At 36.3% G+C, this 16,323-nt stretch overlaps 4 protein-coding genes and 2 long non-coding RNA genes across 11 annotated transcripts; 4 read left to right on the top strand and 2 right to left on the bottom strand.

Annotated features, from left to right (window-relative positions):
• Positions 1-167: 167 nt before the first annotated feature.
• Positions 168-3,118, top strand: AT2G42670 (2-aminoethanethiol dioxygenase, putative (DUF1637)). 3 transcript variants are annotated; one of them, NM_001084573.2, is made up of 6 exons: positions 168-491; positions 962-1,217; positions 1,522-1,667; positions 2,163-2,316; positions 2,399-2,605; positions 2,693-3,118. In NM_001084573.2, the coding sequence occupies exons 2-6, from the start codon at positions 1,115-1,117 to the stop codon at positions 2,809-2,811; spliced, it is 729 nt and encodes a 242-aa protein (NP_001078042.1). In that variant the 5' UTR covers positions 168-491; positions 962-1,114; the 3' UTR covers positions 2,812-3,118. The 3 variants fall into 3 exon arrangements, with proteins under 3 accessions (NP_001078042.1, NP_565980.1, NP_001325302.1); NM_129828.3 differs by having other exon boundaries at positions 2,402-2,605; positions 2,693-3,039; NM_001336991.1 differs by having other exon boundaries at positions 1,522-2,316.
• A 1,308-nt stretch (positions 3,119-4,426) lies between these two features.
• AT2G09390 lies at positions 4,427-4,798 on the bottom strand. The gene has a single exon (NR_140527.1). It is a non-coding gene; the product is annotated as an other RNA (long non-coding RNA).
• AT2G09385 lies at positions 4,697-4,934 on the top strand. The gene has a single exon (NR_140526.1). It is a non-coding gene; the product is annotated as an other RNA (long non-coding RNA).
• Positions 4,935-6,435: 1,501 nt separating this feature from the next.
• Positions 6,436-7,765, top strand: AT2G42660 (Homeodomain-like superfamily protein). Its single transcript, NM_129827.3, has 6 exons — positions 6,436-6,779; positions 6,865-6,941; positions 7,022-7,061; positions 7,139-7,253; positions 7,347-7,476; positions 7,568-7,765. The coding sequence occupies exons 1-6, from the start codon at positions 6,557-6,559 to the stop codon at positions 7,748-7,750; spliced, it is 768 nt and encodes a 255-aa protein (NP_181794.1). The 5' UTR covers positions 6,436-6,556; the 3' UTR covers positions 7,751-7,765.
• A 161-nt stretch (positions 7,766-7,926) lies between these two features.
• AT2G42650 (Ribosomal protein L1p/L10e family) lies at positions 7,927-9,637 on the bottom strand. Its single transcript, NM_129826.5, has one exon. The coding sequence runs from the start codon at positions 9,283-9,285 to the stop codon at positions 8,167-8,169; it is 1,119 nt and encodes a 372-aa protein (NP_181793.1). The 5' UTR covers positions 9,286-9,637; the 3' UTR covers positions 7,927-8,166.
• Positions 9,638-10,629: 992 nt separating this feature from the next.
• AT2G42640 (Mitogen activated protein kinase kinase kinase-like protein) lies at positions 10,630-16,283 on the top strand (the record flags this gene model as incomplete). 4 transcript variants are annotated; one of them, NM_001336990.1, is made up of 18 exons in its annotated part: positions 10,692-10,925; positions 11,075-11,174; positions 11,398-11,426; positions 11,523-11,601; positions 11,716-11,881; positions 12,013-12,207; positions 12,453-12,626; positions 12,735-13,006; positions 13,136-13,216; positions 13,655-13,741; positions 14,099-14,177; positions 14,543-14,807; positions 14,982-15,105; positions 15,182-15,201; positions 15,321-15,471; positions 15,664-15,949; positions 16,034-16,106; positions 16,201-16,283. In NM_001336990.1, the coding sequence occupies exons 2-18, from the start codon at positions 11,107-11,109 to the stop codon at positions 16,281-16,283; spliced, it is 2,232 nt and encodes a 743-aa protein (NP_001324374.1). In that variant the 5' UTR covers positions 10,692-10,925; positions 11,075-11,106. The 4 variants fall into 4 exon arrangements, with proteins under 4 accessions (NP_001324375.1, NP_001324376.1, NP_181792.4 ...); NM_129825.5 differs by having other exon boundaries at positions 10,660-10,925; positions 11,523-11,881; NM_001336989.1 differs by having other exon boundaries at positions 10,630-10,925; positions 11,523-11,881; positions 15,321-15,949.
• Positions 16,284-16,323: the final 40 nt, after the last annotated feature.

The following is a 16,323-nucleotide window of genomic DNA, read 5'->3' as shown; positions in this document are numbered from 1 at the left end:
AATAATTGGTTTAACAAAATTACATAAACCTTTTTATCTAAAGAATCAAGGGGAAAGTACTATCAAAAATTTGTATTTTGAATTTTTATCACCAATTTTAAGCTTTGTACATTAAAGTATAACTTCCACGCTATTTACTAAAAGAGATGCATAAGATAAGTTATCATCTTTTGTTCTAAATTCATATTGTAGGTCGATAACCAAGAAGTGTTTGTTGGTATTAGAAAAGAGTTGGTATGTCGTTTATTTTGCAATTTTAGTTACCAAGGGGTGATTTAGTAAATTAGTAAATGGGGTCCAAGTTGAGAAGAAATATCTCGTGGCACAAATGGCAACAAAATTAAAAATATTGGATTCTCTTTTAATTTTTTACTCTTTTTTACTCTAGAGCCTTGTTGTTCTTCTTCTTCTTCTTTCTTCGTCTTCAACTTCTTCTACCGAGATTGATTCTATTTCTTCCGGATCTTACGCAACCATTACTCTCACCTCAGGTCTATTCTAGCTTAATCATTCTCTTCTGTGTTTGTATTCAATTCCGTTTGGTTTTTGCTCTGTTGCTTGCCGTTTTAACTCTCGACGCATTCGTTAATTTGAGAAAATCGAATCTCCGATTTTGAGCTCGAATTTTGTATTGATTTAGATTACATGTCCTTCATCTGTGAGATTCTTAAGATTAGTGGATGGTAAATGCTTTAAAATTTGCTGATTATATAGCTCAATTCGATTATATCCAGTTTTCAAACCGAAATGGTTAACGTTTTGATGTTCTGAATTTGTATATGTGCGATTCATTTCCCAAGTTCGAGTAATAATGATGCTTTTATGATTCACTGATTATGTTTGGTTCCGAATCCTCTGTGCACGATGCTCATCCGAGTCGCATTTGATTGAGAATAATTTGTTGAATCGGTACATTTTTCTTATATCAAGCTTGTTTTTACTTTTCTTTGGCTTGTTTCAGGCAGAAATGTTTCTATGTTGAAGAAGAAGGAAATGGTTATAAGTCTTGGAAGTTTTAGTATCATCAGTTGTGTCTTAGAAAACTGGGAACGGCTCTTTTCCTCTGTTACCATAGCTGAGTTAGCTTGAGAAACTTTTGAATTGGATTCAGATCATGCCTTACTTTGCTCAGAGGCTTTACAATACTTGCAAGGCGTCTTTCTCTTCAGACGGACCAATAACAGAAGATGCTCTGGAGAAGGTTCGCAATGTCTTGGGTATGATTATACGCACATATTGTTCAATGAATCTTTGTCCACTGGTTTTCAGTTTATCGCATCTGTTATTTGGCCGATCATTGTTATCTTTTTGAGTGCTTGTGACAAGGACTTTTTTTTTTTTATGAATTTTGTGGCCCACAACATGTGAATTCGTTTATCTGATCATTCTGCAAATTACCTAATAAGAGTGTATTAGTTAAGGGTGTTGGTGGTACTGAGTAATCATATATATCTCACTTTAGTCTTCAATGCAGTGGTCCCCTGTTGCACTTACCAACCTTATTTGTAATCTATGTTTCAGAGAAAATCAAGCCATCTGATGTTGGAATTGAGCAGGATGCTCAATTGGCACGGTCCAGGTCTGGTCCTCTCAATGAACGCAATGGAAGTAATCAGTCTCCCCCAGCAATAAAGTATCTTCATTTGCATGAGTGTGACAGTTTCTCTGTAAGCATACTGATTTGAAAACTCTATGGCTGATTGGTCTTGAATGCTGTTTAAGGTTTGGGTGAATCTTTTGTGATCCACTTTAGGATGATTCAGATACAAAATAGCATAAGAGTCCCATTTTAACTTCCTAGGTTTAAGTAGCAATGGTTCTGCTTGGAATAATATGCAAATACCGTTCAAGGTTAAAACACTCTATAGCCAATCCTGAGACAAAAATTTTAGTGGATATTTAATCTTCTCCTTTTCCGCATATTCAAAATTAGGGGAATAGGGGGGCATCCAAACATGGTCCTTGAGAGAATCTCAGGAACCAACTATTCAAGCCATGAGCCTGAAGTCTGCAAAAAAGCCTATGACAAATGGTCTAGAAAGTATGAGTAAACACAGTTCGAGTCAATTCTGAGTCTGTCTCTAGTTGGGTGTTTTATCTTCCTGATACTGCCACCAATGTTATCTCTCACTTGGTTCATTTTGCCTCTGTTGTCAAAACAGATAGGAATCTTCTGTATGCCACCTTCTTCTATGATACCTCTTCATAACCATCCGGGCATGACCGTGCTAAGCAAGCTCGTTTATGGTTCAATGCATGTGAAGTCATATGATTGGCTAGAGCCTCAACTGACCGAACCAGAGGATCCATCACAAGGTAACCGTCTTCTTTCTGTTACTCTCTCAGTTTTTATCCAATCACTCTTCTGGTCTAATTGTAAACTATTTTGATTCATAAGAAGCAAGACCTGCTAAACTGGTGAAGGATACTGAGATGACGGCTCAAAGCCCAGTAACAACATTATATCCGAAAAGTGGTGGCAACATTCACTGTTTCAAAGCCATCACCCATTGTGCTATTCTTGACATCTTAGCTCCACCTTACTCTTCAGAGCATGATCGGCATTGCACTTACTTCCGGAAATCCAGAAGAGAAGACTTACCAGGTAATACAACTAAGCTCTCCAAAAACCCGATCCCAGAACCATATTAGAACCTTTAGTGATATTGATTTGGATTGTGAACTGGAGCAGGTGAATTAGAAGTGGATGGAGAAGTGGTCACAGACGTGACATGGCTTGAGGAATTTCAACCGCCTGATGACTTTGTGATACGACGAATTCCGTACAGAGGTCCTGTCATTAGAACTTGATGATGATCTAATCTTTACTTGTCACATAATTTGGGCGGCTTCGGGTTTTTATTTTTTATTTATATTCCTTTCGGAAATAATTTGGGGGGTCTTTTTATATTGCAAACGGGATTGTACATACTAATTTGTGATACACCGTGTGTCTCCGTTTCATTATATTGCAAAAGACTTCTAATGGTTTTTAGTCTTCGGTACTAGACTTCTCTAATGGTTGTGTTTACAAAATCCTTAAACCTCGTTTTGCATAGTTGTGTTTCTTCCTTCATATGGTAAGGTCACACCAGCATAGAAGTTGCCCCGATACGCCCAATTTGTAGGTTGTGCAGTTGGTAACTAAGTTGGGATTGATTTGGAAATCGGAGTAAAGTTCATGGGATGTGTGATCTTACTGTTTTTAAAAAATAAGGGAATGAAATGGCGTCGTTGGCTTTTTCTAAGTCTAACAAAGCAAAACTGAACAAAAAACAAAATCACATTCTGGCTACTACGTAAGACTAAATCCCATCTCCCTCTACCAAGCGGCTGGCTGAGTCTTTATTACGTAAGGACTTAGTGGATATTATCATAAAATTAGTGGATACACTCTATTTGCTTAGTGGATTTCAATGGAATTTCATTCCTCTCGTTTTATTTTTTGGTCAATGGATAAATTAGCTCTCCACTTTATCCATTTCGGTTTTCATGAAGAAAATCAGAATTATCAATTATTTATGATGATGAAGTTGAACAACCAAACTAATTCATAGAATCATAGTGGTTTATATGTAGTTGAAGCATGGGCTTAGGGACTAGGATCCAAAAAATTTGCATTGCGATTTCAATACTAGACGTCTTAAATGGTAAGAATATCCGATTTGTAATCTACAGGGCAAATGAGAATAGTCTAGATTTTGGTCCAGATTCTTTGGTTATAAAAAAAACAAAATGTTTAACAACGAACATTGATATGGTCCCAACCTAGACCTAGACCTAGACCCAAAGACCAGGATTATAAAGAGAATAAAGAAAGCATTTCGGGGTAATCATGGTTGAAAATTGAAATAGATGAGCCCGTTCCTTCATGAGTAAAGTTTATATAATCGTGGAAATTTTTAACATGCTGATTGAGGTGTGATACCCTTTGATCCCAACCGCTTTGAACGCAAGTACGCAACCACGAACAAAAGTAAGCATGGAAACAACTTAGAAAAGATCAAGAGAAACCATTACTATGTTACGTTATTAATTTGTTAATTGTTACTCTTCATTATAATGCATTTTTCTTATGAGTGTATAAATAAAACTTTTGAGAAAAGAAGATCGAAGCTAATAATCATGGTCCTAAAGATACGTAGGCATGTGATGAGGAAGAATTCAAAGACGGTGCCTCATTTTGCGGCGATTCTTTAGGGCAACATGCAGAATTTTTTAGCTTCTTGCATGCATAATAAATAAATATATCAACTGGATCAACGTCCTTTTTACATTTAAAAATGGTTTTGTGCATATAAAACGTCCTTTAGGGAAACAGTTGTTATATTTTTTGTCAAAAAATAAATGGTTTGTACATATAAAACGTATCTAGTAAACATTCACAAAAAAAAAAATCCTCTGAAATGGTAAAATATAAAAGAATTTTCTTGGAAGAAGTAGAACTCGACAAAAGATTCTCTTAACCAAAGAAATTCATGTCGTTTAAAGAAATTCAAGAACTATTGAAACAATTTGAAATTATATATTCCATAAAAAGAGAGCATGGGAAATGGAGGAATTGTGAATGAAGTGTCGGTACGTAAACAGGTTAGGACAAAACAAAGTTTCCTCATCTTTCTTAGTGCCCACATGAGCCTCTACGATTCCTTCTCTCCCATCAATGCTCTCTTCAATCTTAGTTAATTACTTCGAATGTTTGTCCTATCTTCTCTTCTCTCTCATCTCCTATCTTTCTTTCTCTCTCTATCTGTCCATAACCCTAGATTTGAAGATCGAGGGCGATCATGGTAAAAGACTTCATAGAAATTCTATAACATTCAAGCTGTGTTTATATGAATACGAGCGTTGAAATTTGATCCCATCGCGTTTTCATATATGTTCCAAAATGCTTGTATAGATATGTGTGTGCATAGACATAGAGTGTCGGAAATTTGCATCGGGACGATTTATAATTAATTTGGTGTAGGGTTTGAGGTCCTTATTAATTTCACATAAAACTTGGTTCAATTTTGTAAAAAGTGTTTGTACTTATTTTTCTTGATTTGAAACTTATTTTGAGAATTTATGATTAACGACAGCTTATCTATGTTTACAAATACTAATTCAACTCACAAGATGACAATAAAGACAAAGATTGCACTCTAGAAAGAAAGTTGCTTTGCCTAATTTGAACAATTAAAAAATTGCATTCAAAGATAATATACCCGTAATTATTTATTAGTTACCTCTCTCGAATTATATACTGATTGGTAAGTTGGTAAGCCCTACAAAAACATATAGTTAGCCAATTCTCGAAGAGAAACCAAATACTAATATATGGAGGTGTGTAACCCAATGCCCATTGAAAAGGGTCACCAATAATAAAACCAAAAAGATAAAGACAACTTCTGTTTTGTACATACGTGAACTCAAGAATCTTTGGGAATCACATCCTTAACCATTTGACAAAACTCCCTTCTCTCTTAAGTTTTTATTTAAATTCTGTTTTCAAACGTTGGGATTGAAGACCGTCATGTATTTAACCTAAGTATATGAGAAACATGAATATAGATCAATAGCCATCATGATAAAACCAAATGCGTAGAAACGTAATTCATTCCACCACATAGTAATCGGTTGAGAGGTAGACAATAGTTTGTACCTTTTGTCTATCAGGGTTCGAATCAATCGGCTTAGATCGATAGTTCTCATGTTCCGTTTGAGTTCCCCAATGCTAATCTGATTTTTATTTTTTTAAGTTGTTTTGGAGACACTCAAAAACGTGGTTTAATATGACAAAAGGGTAAAGCGTAGTCTCCGGCAAAGGTCAACTTAATTGGAAATTATTAAAGAGAAAATTGTTAGAAAAACAAGAGTGGTTTGGTCGGATTGAAATGTTTGATACATCATTCACAAAACAACAATTCTAATGACACAAAATATTCGACTGCCAATTGTGTATACATATAGACTGGACTATTTGAACCAATATGCTTGATATCAAATATATGATTAATTAACCAATTTAAATAGCCTAGCCATTGTCACATGATATATATCAAAGGCACGTTAGGTAAACAGAAGATGTTTTAAGAAATGGTATAGTTTTTGGAATCTGAATTCATATTCAAATTCACCATATTTAAATCTTGTTTAAAGAAAGATATTATTTTTAAGAAGTAAAGGAGATAAGTTTACATGTCATTGTCACTAAAAGAACAAACGGATATTTTTCTGGTATGTTAACAAAAATGAAGCAAAACCTAATAACTAATGTGATTTCACCAAACGGAAGATTCCAACACACTTTTCCATTAAAAAAAAACATACAATTATACGTAAACATGCATGACATAGATAAGAATTTTATATATCTATATAATTATATACTATAGTTTACGACAAATAAGACTATATTATATACTTATAAGTGTATATATATGATTATAGCTAGTATTATTGAAGCCAACGCCGAAATTATCATAGAGATTTAACCTCTCTCATGGGTTTTTTTTTGTTTGTTTTTGAGTAATTGATCTCGAGAGCTAGCTAAAGACACTCTCGCCGGAGAGACATGGCCGGGAGATCTTCGCCGGGAAAATGCTCCACGTGGCTTGACCTGAACAGAGAAGAAACAGTGGAGAAGAACAATGAAGAAGAGTCATCAGTGGAAGACGAAGACCAAATCACGAATAACGTTAGACAGTATATTCGGTCCAACATGCCTCGGCTTCGTTGGACGCCTGATCTTCATCTCTCCTTCGTTCGTGCTGTCCAACGACTAGGCGGTCCAGACAGTAGGATTCTTGTTCTCTCTCTCCACGTCTCTTTCTCTCTTTCTCTCTCTCAGCTTTGTAATGTAATTGTTGTATGATTTTAAAGGAGCGACGCCGAAATTGGTTCTTGAGATGATGAATCTAAAAGGATTGAGTATTGCACATGTCAAGAGTCATTTACAGGTAATCTTCATCGTCTGTTATTCTAAGATTATCTCAGTTTTGTTCATCTTTTTCAATGTTTTCATGTTTCTGATTTCAAGATGTATCGAAGTAAGAAGCTCGAGCCGTCTTCTCGCCCTGGTAAGTTAGTTTTGATCCGCAGACATTTACCATTCCTTCACTGGGTTTCATAATTGATGGAAATGACTTTTGAACAGGATTTGGAGCTTTCATGAGTGGACAAAGAAGCTATTTGATGGACATGATCGACTCTCGATGTATCCCTCATAGCGATTTAAGACATGCCTATAACTCTAAAACCGTTCCTTCGAGGTCATACAAAGAAACAAGTTCCAGTTACTAAAATGTTTCACATTTGTATATCCGATCCGACCAAGGAAGTTAAAATTGCATTCTTTTCTGTAGGGTACTCAATCAAGACGCGGTCGTTACAAATCTTGGAGGTAACTTTCTTATGCGACCTTCGAGCTGGTTTAGCGGGTTATGCAGAAATGACCGAGACAGCACAGAGAACAAGACTCTGCCTCTACTCGAGGTAACTACCTACTTTCGTTTTAAGAGTTATAGAGGAACAGTTTTGTTAAAAACCGAGGAAGGTACTGTAATCTTGGTGAAATCTTATGCAGATTAGGAAGAAGAACAATGAGAAAAGAGTCCGAGATGAAGAAGTATCATCAGTCAAACGATTGAAATCAATGTCCGGAGGTGGGATACAGTTGCCTGAGTTTGGAAATTGCAGGCAAAAACCAACAGATGATATCAACACAATGCTCTCGCTCTCTCTGTTGTCGACATCATCAGAACCGTAACCAACATACTAGAGAGATGAAGTTTAACTTTAAAAGAGATTCAAGAGTAGAGACTTTTGTTTTCCTTAGCCGTTTCATGGGATGAGTACTTAGCCAGGATCTGGATCAGGCTTGAGTCAGATCCTGCAAGTACTTATCCTTAGCGGTTTCTCTGCATTCAATACAACACCAATTCTGGAATGCAACAAAACACATGTAATAATATGTTTCCTCGTCAAAACCACCAAATCAACTACATGGCAAGTCACTAGTTTGATGAAATAGTAAACGATAATAAAAGTCCTAAATATATAAGAATCATGATGATGATACCATAATAAGACAAAGTCATAATCAGTATCCAAAAAAATCACTCAAGCAGAAAGAATAGAATACTTAGTTATAACGACATTAATATAAAATCTTCTTTTCTTGGTTCACCTCCTCTTAGTCTTAGCTTTGAATCCACCACCAGACTCATCAATGTCCTTCTTTAGCTTTTTCGACTTTTGCCCATTCTTACTCTTCACAATGTCTGGTTTCCCACTCACTGCAGACTTACTACTACTCATCTTCTTCCTCTTCTTCTTATCTCCAGAAGCATTGAGATCATCAGCAACCTCATCTTCTCCAACACTCCTATCGAATTCATCATCACCAAGAGTCTCAGATACATTACTATCCATATATCTAACCTCATGAATCTTTCCATTCTTCTTCTTTGTCTTCACACTCTTACTACTACTATCATCAACATCACTTTTAGCTAATCCTTCACCATTCTTAACTTCTTCAACACCTAAAGGATCAATCTTGAGCTGCAAATAAGGCACTGTCTGATATAATGGCAAAGATAAACTCTCAGATAACTTCAAATGCAAAGATCTTATGTATTTCCACCTACTAGGCAAAACATCAACAACACCATTCAAAGTCGCCGTCACATTCTCAACGATATCATCGCTTTCCATGGACAATTTCGCAACTTTGATCGCACTACAAGACCCAGTCCTCATGAAGAACATAGCAGCACCACAAGCTTTCTCAATCTGCTCTTTCCAATTCATATGCTTCAAATCAATAGCCACAGGAGTCTTCTTGCTCTGAAAGAACTTCTTCCCAATCAATTTTGGCAACATAGGAATCACTCTCCGATCTGAGAAAAACATATCGTATGAATCACAAAGCTTCCGTTTCGATTCGAATGATCCATAATCCGATTTCAGCTTCGAAAGCTTAACAACTTTCGTGATTGGTATGTTCTCTGATTTGATATTCTTCTTCGCATCTTCCTCGGTGAGACCACTTTCAGGTCTGTCGTCGATGATGAGACAGAGCTCCGGTGAGTCTTCGGTAGTGTTAATTAGCGGATGCGGGAGAGGAATACGATAAGCGTTCGTAAAATTCCTCTGTGGAATCTTCTTTAGGGCTACGACTAGGTAAAAGAATCCGTCTTCTTCTAGAAGCTGTGGCTTCTCCGTCCTTGATTTTTCGTTTCCCTCTTTGACCAGAGCCTTAACTGCATCGTCCACAGTCTTGGGACTTACTCTTGACATAAGTGGTGGCGGCGGTTGCGGCTGAGCTGCGGTGGTCGGAGGAAAAGAAAAGTTATTTAGGGTTCTGTGAAGGAAGATTCAGGGTTTACGGAGGACGATGACTTTTAAACGAGTTTGTTTTGGGTTTCTTAAGGCCCATAATATTGGTTAATGGGCTTAATTATATTGTTTTCATAAATTGTCCTCAAGTTTTTGCATCGGAGAAATCTTTTCTATTAAACGAGTTTGTTTTGCGTTTCTTAAGGCCCATAATATTAGTTAATGGGCTTAACTATGTTGTTTTATAAATTGTCCTCAAGTTTTGCATAGGAGAAATGTTTTGAAGATTTTTTTTTTGTGTGGTAAGAGAAACTTTTAGAAGATGGTAATTGGTAAGATTTAAGATATAGGAAATTATGACAAACTAGCTTATTTTATCAATACATGAAATCTTTTTTATTTCATGTTAATGTAGATATAGATATAAATTTAAAATATGAAATTAATTATATAAAATATGAGTCATGTAGTACTTGGCTGTCATTTACCATACTTGTCTAAAACGTACTTACCAAATATATTTGATGCTAATTTTTATATACAAAGAAATAAAGTATATACACCTGGACAATATAATTATTAATAAAATTGTTTTCTTTATTTTCAAGTTTTTATTCCCTTCGCAAAATGTCTAATTCCTCTTATAGCTCTTCAAACTTTAAAAATAAATATTTCTTTAAGAAAAAAGTGAGAATCACATTAATTGAAAATGTCAATATTTAGATAACCAAAACAAAATTCTCAAACACTTTTCTTTATGTAAGTACTATATAAATGGAGGGATTTCTTTATAAACCAAAATGTGTGATATCTTATTGAGTTCATTGAGAGAATACATGAAATGATAGAAATGTCAGGTTTTTGACAAACAAAGAAATAGCCGCACTGCCAAACACTTTGATGATCTGTTGTTGTTGACGTGTAAGTATCATAATCAACATCAATATTGAAGTAGGATGAATTCTCTTGAGTCATTCTTATTGCAATCTTTTTCGAAGATTGAATACATTCGTTGATTTTCTATTATACTCTTTTCAAAAAAAGTTCATCCTCATTTTTCATCAAACTCTTGTTAGATTCTTGTTCATTTACATCATCCTCTTTTAAGAAATCTATCTCATATGCATGAACAATCTGATAATATATTGTCATTCATAGTGTAATGACTATCAAATATGTATCTTGTTTCGAAGATCTTTGAGATAGAAATGGATGACAAAAACAATCCATGTAGGTAGAGGACAAAATTGTACTTATGAAATATATCCTGTGAATAAGTGCTTCTCGGCACGTGACTCATAATCCCTCGCACGTGACTTGCTTCGTCACTTTCGTAAAACCCCTTGACTGTGTTTTTGCTTCTTCCGCCATCAAAATCAAAACTTTCAAAACCTCCAAAATCCAATTTTTATCTCATGAATCTCTGTTGCAAATCTCTATGCATATACGTACACATACTCTATATGTGTGTACGTTTAGCTCTTTGTTGCTTGATCATGGCAATCTTCAGATCTCTCTTCTGTCTTTCTCTTGTTTCGCAGTGCGATTTAAGCAGATTGATTGCTGGATTTTGGAATTGGAAGGACGTTTATCTGCTTTCTGTGAGTTTTTTCATAAACCCTTATTCTTCTTTTGCTCTTTAGCCTTTTCTTATATGATTTTAGACCGTTTGGTTTATGGGTTCTTGTGTGTTTGAATCCATCGAAGTTGGTGGGATTTTATTTTGAAATGGGTTTTGAAATCTATGCAGGAATTTGAAATTTTGCAACCGAGGACTTGAAAATGGGAGCTAAGTGTTGCAGAGGTCACCGAGGATCAGTGGTGGAATCAAATGGTTCCGTGATCTTGTCGTAAGTTCTGAGGCTGAATTATTGAAGTGAATCTCTTCTATAAGTATCGAAAAGTCCAACACTTTGAATAAGTTTTGTAGCCAGTCTTTGAGAATTGTCTACTAGTTAAATGCTTTGATAAGGAATATATGGAATGCAACTTAGTATGTCACTGAAACATTTATTTCTGCAACAGTATATCCGAGTCTATATTTACTTAACCATTCTGCTTTTGCCTATGTAGGTTAGCTGACCTAGAGGTCCAAGCTACTGGTAAGCGAAGTTTGATTCTTAATATTTTGGTACCTACGTTATTCGTCTTTTCTTGAGTGAAACCTATGGGCTAAGGAGACACTCTTGTGATTTTAGACCTTAGGGAGATGACTGTGGTAGAGGCAAGAGATGCTGCTGGACCATCAGAACCAAGACCTCCAAGTCCTACCTTGAGGCCTTCAGAAGTTGAGGAGACATCCGAGCCTGTATGTCAGGGATCACTAGTAGAAACCTCTAATACTGATGATGCTGGACCATCAGAACCAAATCCACCAAGTCCTACCTTGAGGCCTTCAGAAGTTGAGAAGATATACGTGCCTGTATGTCAGGGATCACTAGCAGAAACCTCTAATCTTGATCAAGATGGGGTGTCAAGTTATGAAGCATCGAATATTTTTTGGAGTACTGGGTCCTTATCAGACCCGATCCCAAGTGGTTTTTACACTGTGATCCCGGTAAGCTATCTTTAGGTTGGTATTATCTTTGTCCAATAATATTTCAGTTAGCTTTATTAATGCTTGGTTACGTGCTGCTGTTTGTCAACAATCATTTTCTTATCTTATTATGTTGTTGAATTTTTCAACAGGTTGAGAGATTGATGCATTTTAAAAGCATTCCTACATTGGAAGAAATTAATGCGCTGGGGGAAGATCGTCTTAAGGCTGATGCGATTTTTGTAGATCTTAAGAACGATATACAGCTTGTTTTGATAAAGGAGTTTGTCATCAAACTTGTCACAGGATTGGACTCCGATAAAGTTATTAAGAAAATTGCTGGACTGGTAAGAATGGGCGAGCATCTTTTTATCATCTCATTTTCTAGTGAACTAACTTTGGCGACAATGCATGTCATTTTGTTACTTTATCTTATCGCTGCATGCAATAAATATTTGGTTCTGAATAAGAAAACAAATAACTGTAATCCCATTTATTAGACTCTTAAGGCACATCACATTATTTCAGCAACCTCATTATATTCTTTTAGATTATCGGGAAATCTGAATTGGATTTTTCCTTCTTATGGCAGGTGGCAAATATATATAAAAGAAAAACTCTGCAGAGTCCGGCAAGAACGCTGCAATATTTTGACGTTCAAGGGTTTACCCTGCTAGGACAAATCAAGCATGGTTCTTGTCGTGCACGAGCAATCCTCTTTAAAGTTCTAGCTGATGCTGTTGGTCTTGACAGTAAGCTTGTAATGGTATGTACTGTATAAAAACGTGATCAGTGGCTTTGGTTATAACTCCAATTTCCTCATGTCATTGATTGGTTCTGATAACTTGGCATTTCGGTTAAATTTCTTGATCAGGGTTTCCCTACTGATCTGAGATTTTCTGCTAGCATCGACTCATATAATCATATCTCTGCTGTGGTTGAGCTCAATAATGTTGAAATGCTAGTCGACCTTAAGCGATGTCCTGGTCAGCTTAAACCCTTCTCACCCAAGGCAGTTTATATGGCTCATATCTCAATGGCATGGCAGCCTGATTTTGTAGACAATAACCCTTGTGCTTCACCATTGGAGCCAAACAGTCCCATGGAACGGTCTGGTCCACCATCTGCATTACAATCCGGTTTAAGGTGATAAGCATACTTGTTTAGTTTTCTTGATTATGTTTGTATATTTGCTACCATATATATCTTATGTTTCTCTATAGGGCAAGCAAAAGCGTTATGCACGTATAAAAGTAACTTTTGTTGTTTCCTCAGTCGTTCACTAGGCGAGCCAAACATAGCTACTGAAGTTTTGCGGAGAAAGGTCATCAAGGAACCGCCACCTGCTGATTTCAGGTTAAATTGTTAGTCAATATATATTTCCTTTCAACAGTGGTGTAGTTTTGATAAACTTTTTCAATGCTAAGTAGTTGTATATAGATTCCATGCTACTTCTCTCTTAAAACTTGGGTGTCGTCATGTTCCCTCAAATTCTGTCAATTATCTTTATTGATAAAAGGTGAAATATGGTAACCATTAAAGTCCATTCTAGTCAACTACAATGCAAGAGCTATGAGTTACGTTGTGAGAGTATTGGGCTTAACTATCAGATGAGGTGAATTCAATATGTACTGCAATTGATGAGTTTGCTTCAAAAGCATATATGATTTTTGTAGCTGCAAAAGTTCATGGCATTTTCTTAGTCATTATTGTCTGGCTTACAAGAACGTTTTGGCTGAAAAAAATGGTTGTAATGCATAAAGAAGGCTGATGTTTTCATTTTTTAATGTGCAGTGGTAACTCAGGAGCAGCGGAATCGGAAAGTAAGAGAACAAATGGAAGGTGTATGAATACTCCTGATCTAAACAATGACATTGCCAGGCAAGTGTTTGTTTTATAAGACAAAAAAACATGTGTTCACAGTCATCCTTATGTTACCAAATGAGGTTGCTGTCATTTCGTTTTTTATTGTGAACATTGGCCTACATAACTGGCGGTACAATCTCTTATGGAAATTATATAAAAATTTGACAATAGGCAAAGATCTTGCGTTATTATCTTTCATAAATCTTGAGCACCACATAATATAACTAAACTAGCATTTGCTTGCATCATGTACAGACTTCCACATATGGTAGTGAGAGTTTGTAGCATTTGTATCGGCTGTTGTTGTCACTAATATTTGAATGGTTTTATCAATTATCTTTTGTTTAAAGTAAACTTAACAATCTGTTTCAGGGCAACAATGATGCAGAGTGACCTCTTGAAAGAGCGAGGTGTTGATGATTCATCTCCTTACTCTCCAGATGAAAAGAATGTATGTAACAGTTTTCCTGAATTCTCATATTGATATATAAAGGCGTCTTGATATATGCGTCATTGAAATACTTATGGTATGTTTGGCAGCTATGCGAACTACAGAACACTTTCTGTATCTTTTCTCTTCGCCTAAGTTGAAATGACAGTTCATGAAATTAGAAAGAGGAATTTTAGGGAAAGTGCTGGTGTTGTGATTCTTTGTTTGAGAAAACAAAAGCAGAACATCCATTTCCTGTTTCAATAAGTCGCAATAAAAAATGGAAAATTGTTCTATGCTGTTATAAGAAAATATTTGTGAGAAGAGTATGGATATCTCAGAATTTTTTACTAAATTTCCTTATAAGGGCTTATTTCTGCTTCTAGGTCTCTGGTTTCCAGCTTGATTCCCATGACCTAGTGTCTGGTGAATGTTCGACAGTATATCCGCGGAAGTCAATATCATTGCCGTCATCTCCGCGAAGCTATCAAATTCAATTATCTGAAAGAAGTGAACATTCACCTCAAGAAATAAGCCACATTTGGAATGAAGTGCTGGAGTCTCCAATGTTCCAGAATAAACCTTTGTTACCATTTGAAGAATGGAACATAGATTTCTCCAAGTTGAAAGTTGGGGCTTCTGTTGGGAGTGGTAAGAATAAGAATCGTTTTTATATCAAGACGTGTGGAGTGTTTTCGAATTCCATCTATCTGTTGTGTTAGGCATATATCTTCAGCAAGAAAACTTGGATATGGTCTGTGAGCATAAGTATACATTTTCCTTTGAAACCCTATTAACTCTTTTTTGTTGTTATATGTCATTCAGGAACTTCTGGAGTAGTATGTCGTGGCGTCTGGAATAAAACTGAAGTTGCGATCAAGATATTTCTTGGACAACAGCTTACAGCTGAGAACATGAAAGTTTTCTGCAATGAGATATCTATTCTTAGGTATGTGTCCTTTAATTTTTTCTGTGCCTTTGCAACTTATCTTCTCACCTTTCTTCCTGTCTTCTCTTCTGTGCAGCCGTCTTCAACATCCCAATGGTAAACATCATCTATTTCTTTTTTTGCTTTGATTACTTGTCCAACGATCCTCAAGCGGTCAATTTGTAAGATTTTAAAACCATTTTTCAAGTAACGAGGCATGTCATGACATCTTGTAGTTATTCTGCTCCTTGGAGCATGCACAAAGCCTCCTCAGTTATCACTGGTCACAGAGTATATGAGTACGGGGTCCTTGTATGATGTGATCCGTACCAGAAAAAAGGAGTTGAGCTGGCAAAGGAAACTAAAGATTCTGGCTGAAATTTGCAGGTGTTTCATTTCTACACTAAATACTTTCCGTTAATATTTTCGCCACATTTAGAGCTTTCTAGAGACACTCCATAGATTTGATCACCAAGTTCTCATAAGGATCAAGATTCACACCGTCTCCTTTTAACATAACAAAACTTAGAAATAGTGCCAGGAAGCTCTCATAATCATTTGTATTTTTTTGTTTCACAGGGGTTTGATGTACATACACAAGATGGGGATAGTCCACCGTGATCTAACCAGTGCGAACTGCCTGTTAAACAAGTCGATAGTCAAGATCTGTGATTTTGGGCTCTCGAGAAGGATGACAGGTACGGCAGTGAAAGATACTGAAGCTGCAGGAACTCCTGAGTGGATGGCTCCTGAACTTATCCGCAATGAACCCGTCACAGAAAAAAGCGACATCTTTAGCTTTGGTGTTATAATGTGGGAACTTAGCACTCTATCCAAGCCCTGGAAAGGAGTCCCAAAAGAAAAAGTATGTTCGTTGAACATGAAAAACACTTGGTAACTAAATAAAAACATCGAATCTAAACCCGGCTCTTGGTATTTTTGCTTTCAGGTCATTCATATCGTTGCAAACGAAGGAGCCCGGCTCAAAATACCTGAAGGACCACTACAGAAGCTTATTGCAGGTTTGTGACTCCTCGAAACCTAACTGTTGCTTCTTTTGGAACCCTTGCTATATTTTAGTAAACAGATGCTTATGGAAACTTTGTCTTGTTATAGATTGTTGGTCGGAACCAGAGCAAAGGCCGAGCTGTAAAGAGATACTGCACCGTCTTAAGACCTGCGAGATTCCGATTTGCTGATTCTGTGAGTTGTTTGTTCTTTCTGTGTGTAATATGTTGA

The sequence above is a fragment of the Arabidopsis thaliana genome, chromosome 2 (genome assembly GCF_000001735.4).
Source record: "Arabidopsis thaliana chromosome 2, partial sequence".
Lineage (NCBI taxonomy): Eukaryota > Viridiplantae > Streptophyta > Magnoliopsida > Brassicales > Brassicaceae > Arabidopsis > Arabidopsis thaliana.
Note: the sequence above shows the minus strand (reverse complement) of the source record. Positions and strands in the feature narration are given on the sequence as shown.

What these genes read in the sequence shown, in the direction of transcription:
- AT2G42660 (NM_129827.3), top strand. Translation starts at nt 6,557, where the DNA reads ATGGCCGGGAGATCTTCGCCGGGAAAATGCTCCACGTGGCTTGACCTG. An exon ending in ACGACTAGGCGGTCCAGACA is followed by an intron (nt 6,780 to 6,864) that starts GTAGGATTCTTG and finishes ATGATTTTAAAG; the next exon opens with GAGCGACGCCGAAATTGGTT. An exon ending in TCTAAAACCGTTCCTTCGAG is followed by an intron (nt 7,254 to 7,346) that starts GTCATACAAAGA and finishes TCTTTTCTGTAG; the next exon opens with GGTACTCAATCAAGACGCGG.
- AT2G42650 (NM_129826.5), bottom strand. Translation starts at nt 9,285, where the DNA reads ATGTCAAGAGTAAGTCCCAAGACTGTGGACGATGCAGTTAAGGCTCTG.
- AT2G42670 (NM_001084573.2), top strand. Translation starts at nt 1,115, where the DNA reads ATGCCTTACTTTGCTCAGAGGCTTTACAATACTTGCAAGGCGTCTTTC. An exon ending in GAAGGTTCGCAATGTCTTGG is followed by an intron (nt 1,218 to 1,521) that starts GTATGATTATAC and finishes TCTATGTTTCAG; the next exon opens with AGAAAATCAAGCCATCTGAT. An exon ending in ATGAGTGTGACAGTTTCTCT is followed by an intron (nt 1,668 to 2,162) that starts GTAAGCATACTG and finishes TTGTCAAAACAG; the next exon opens with ATAGGAATCTTCTGTATGCC.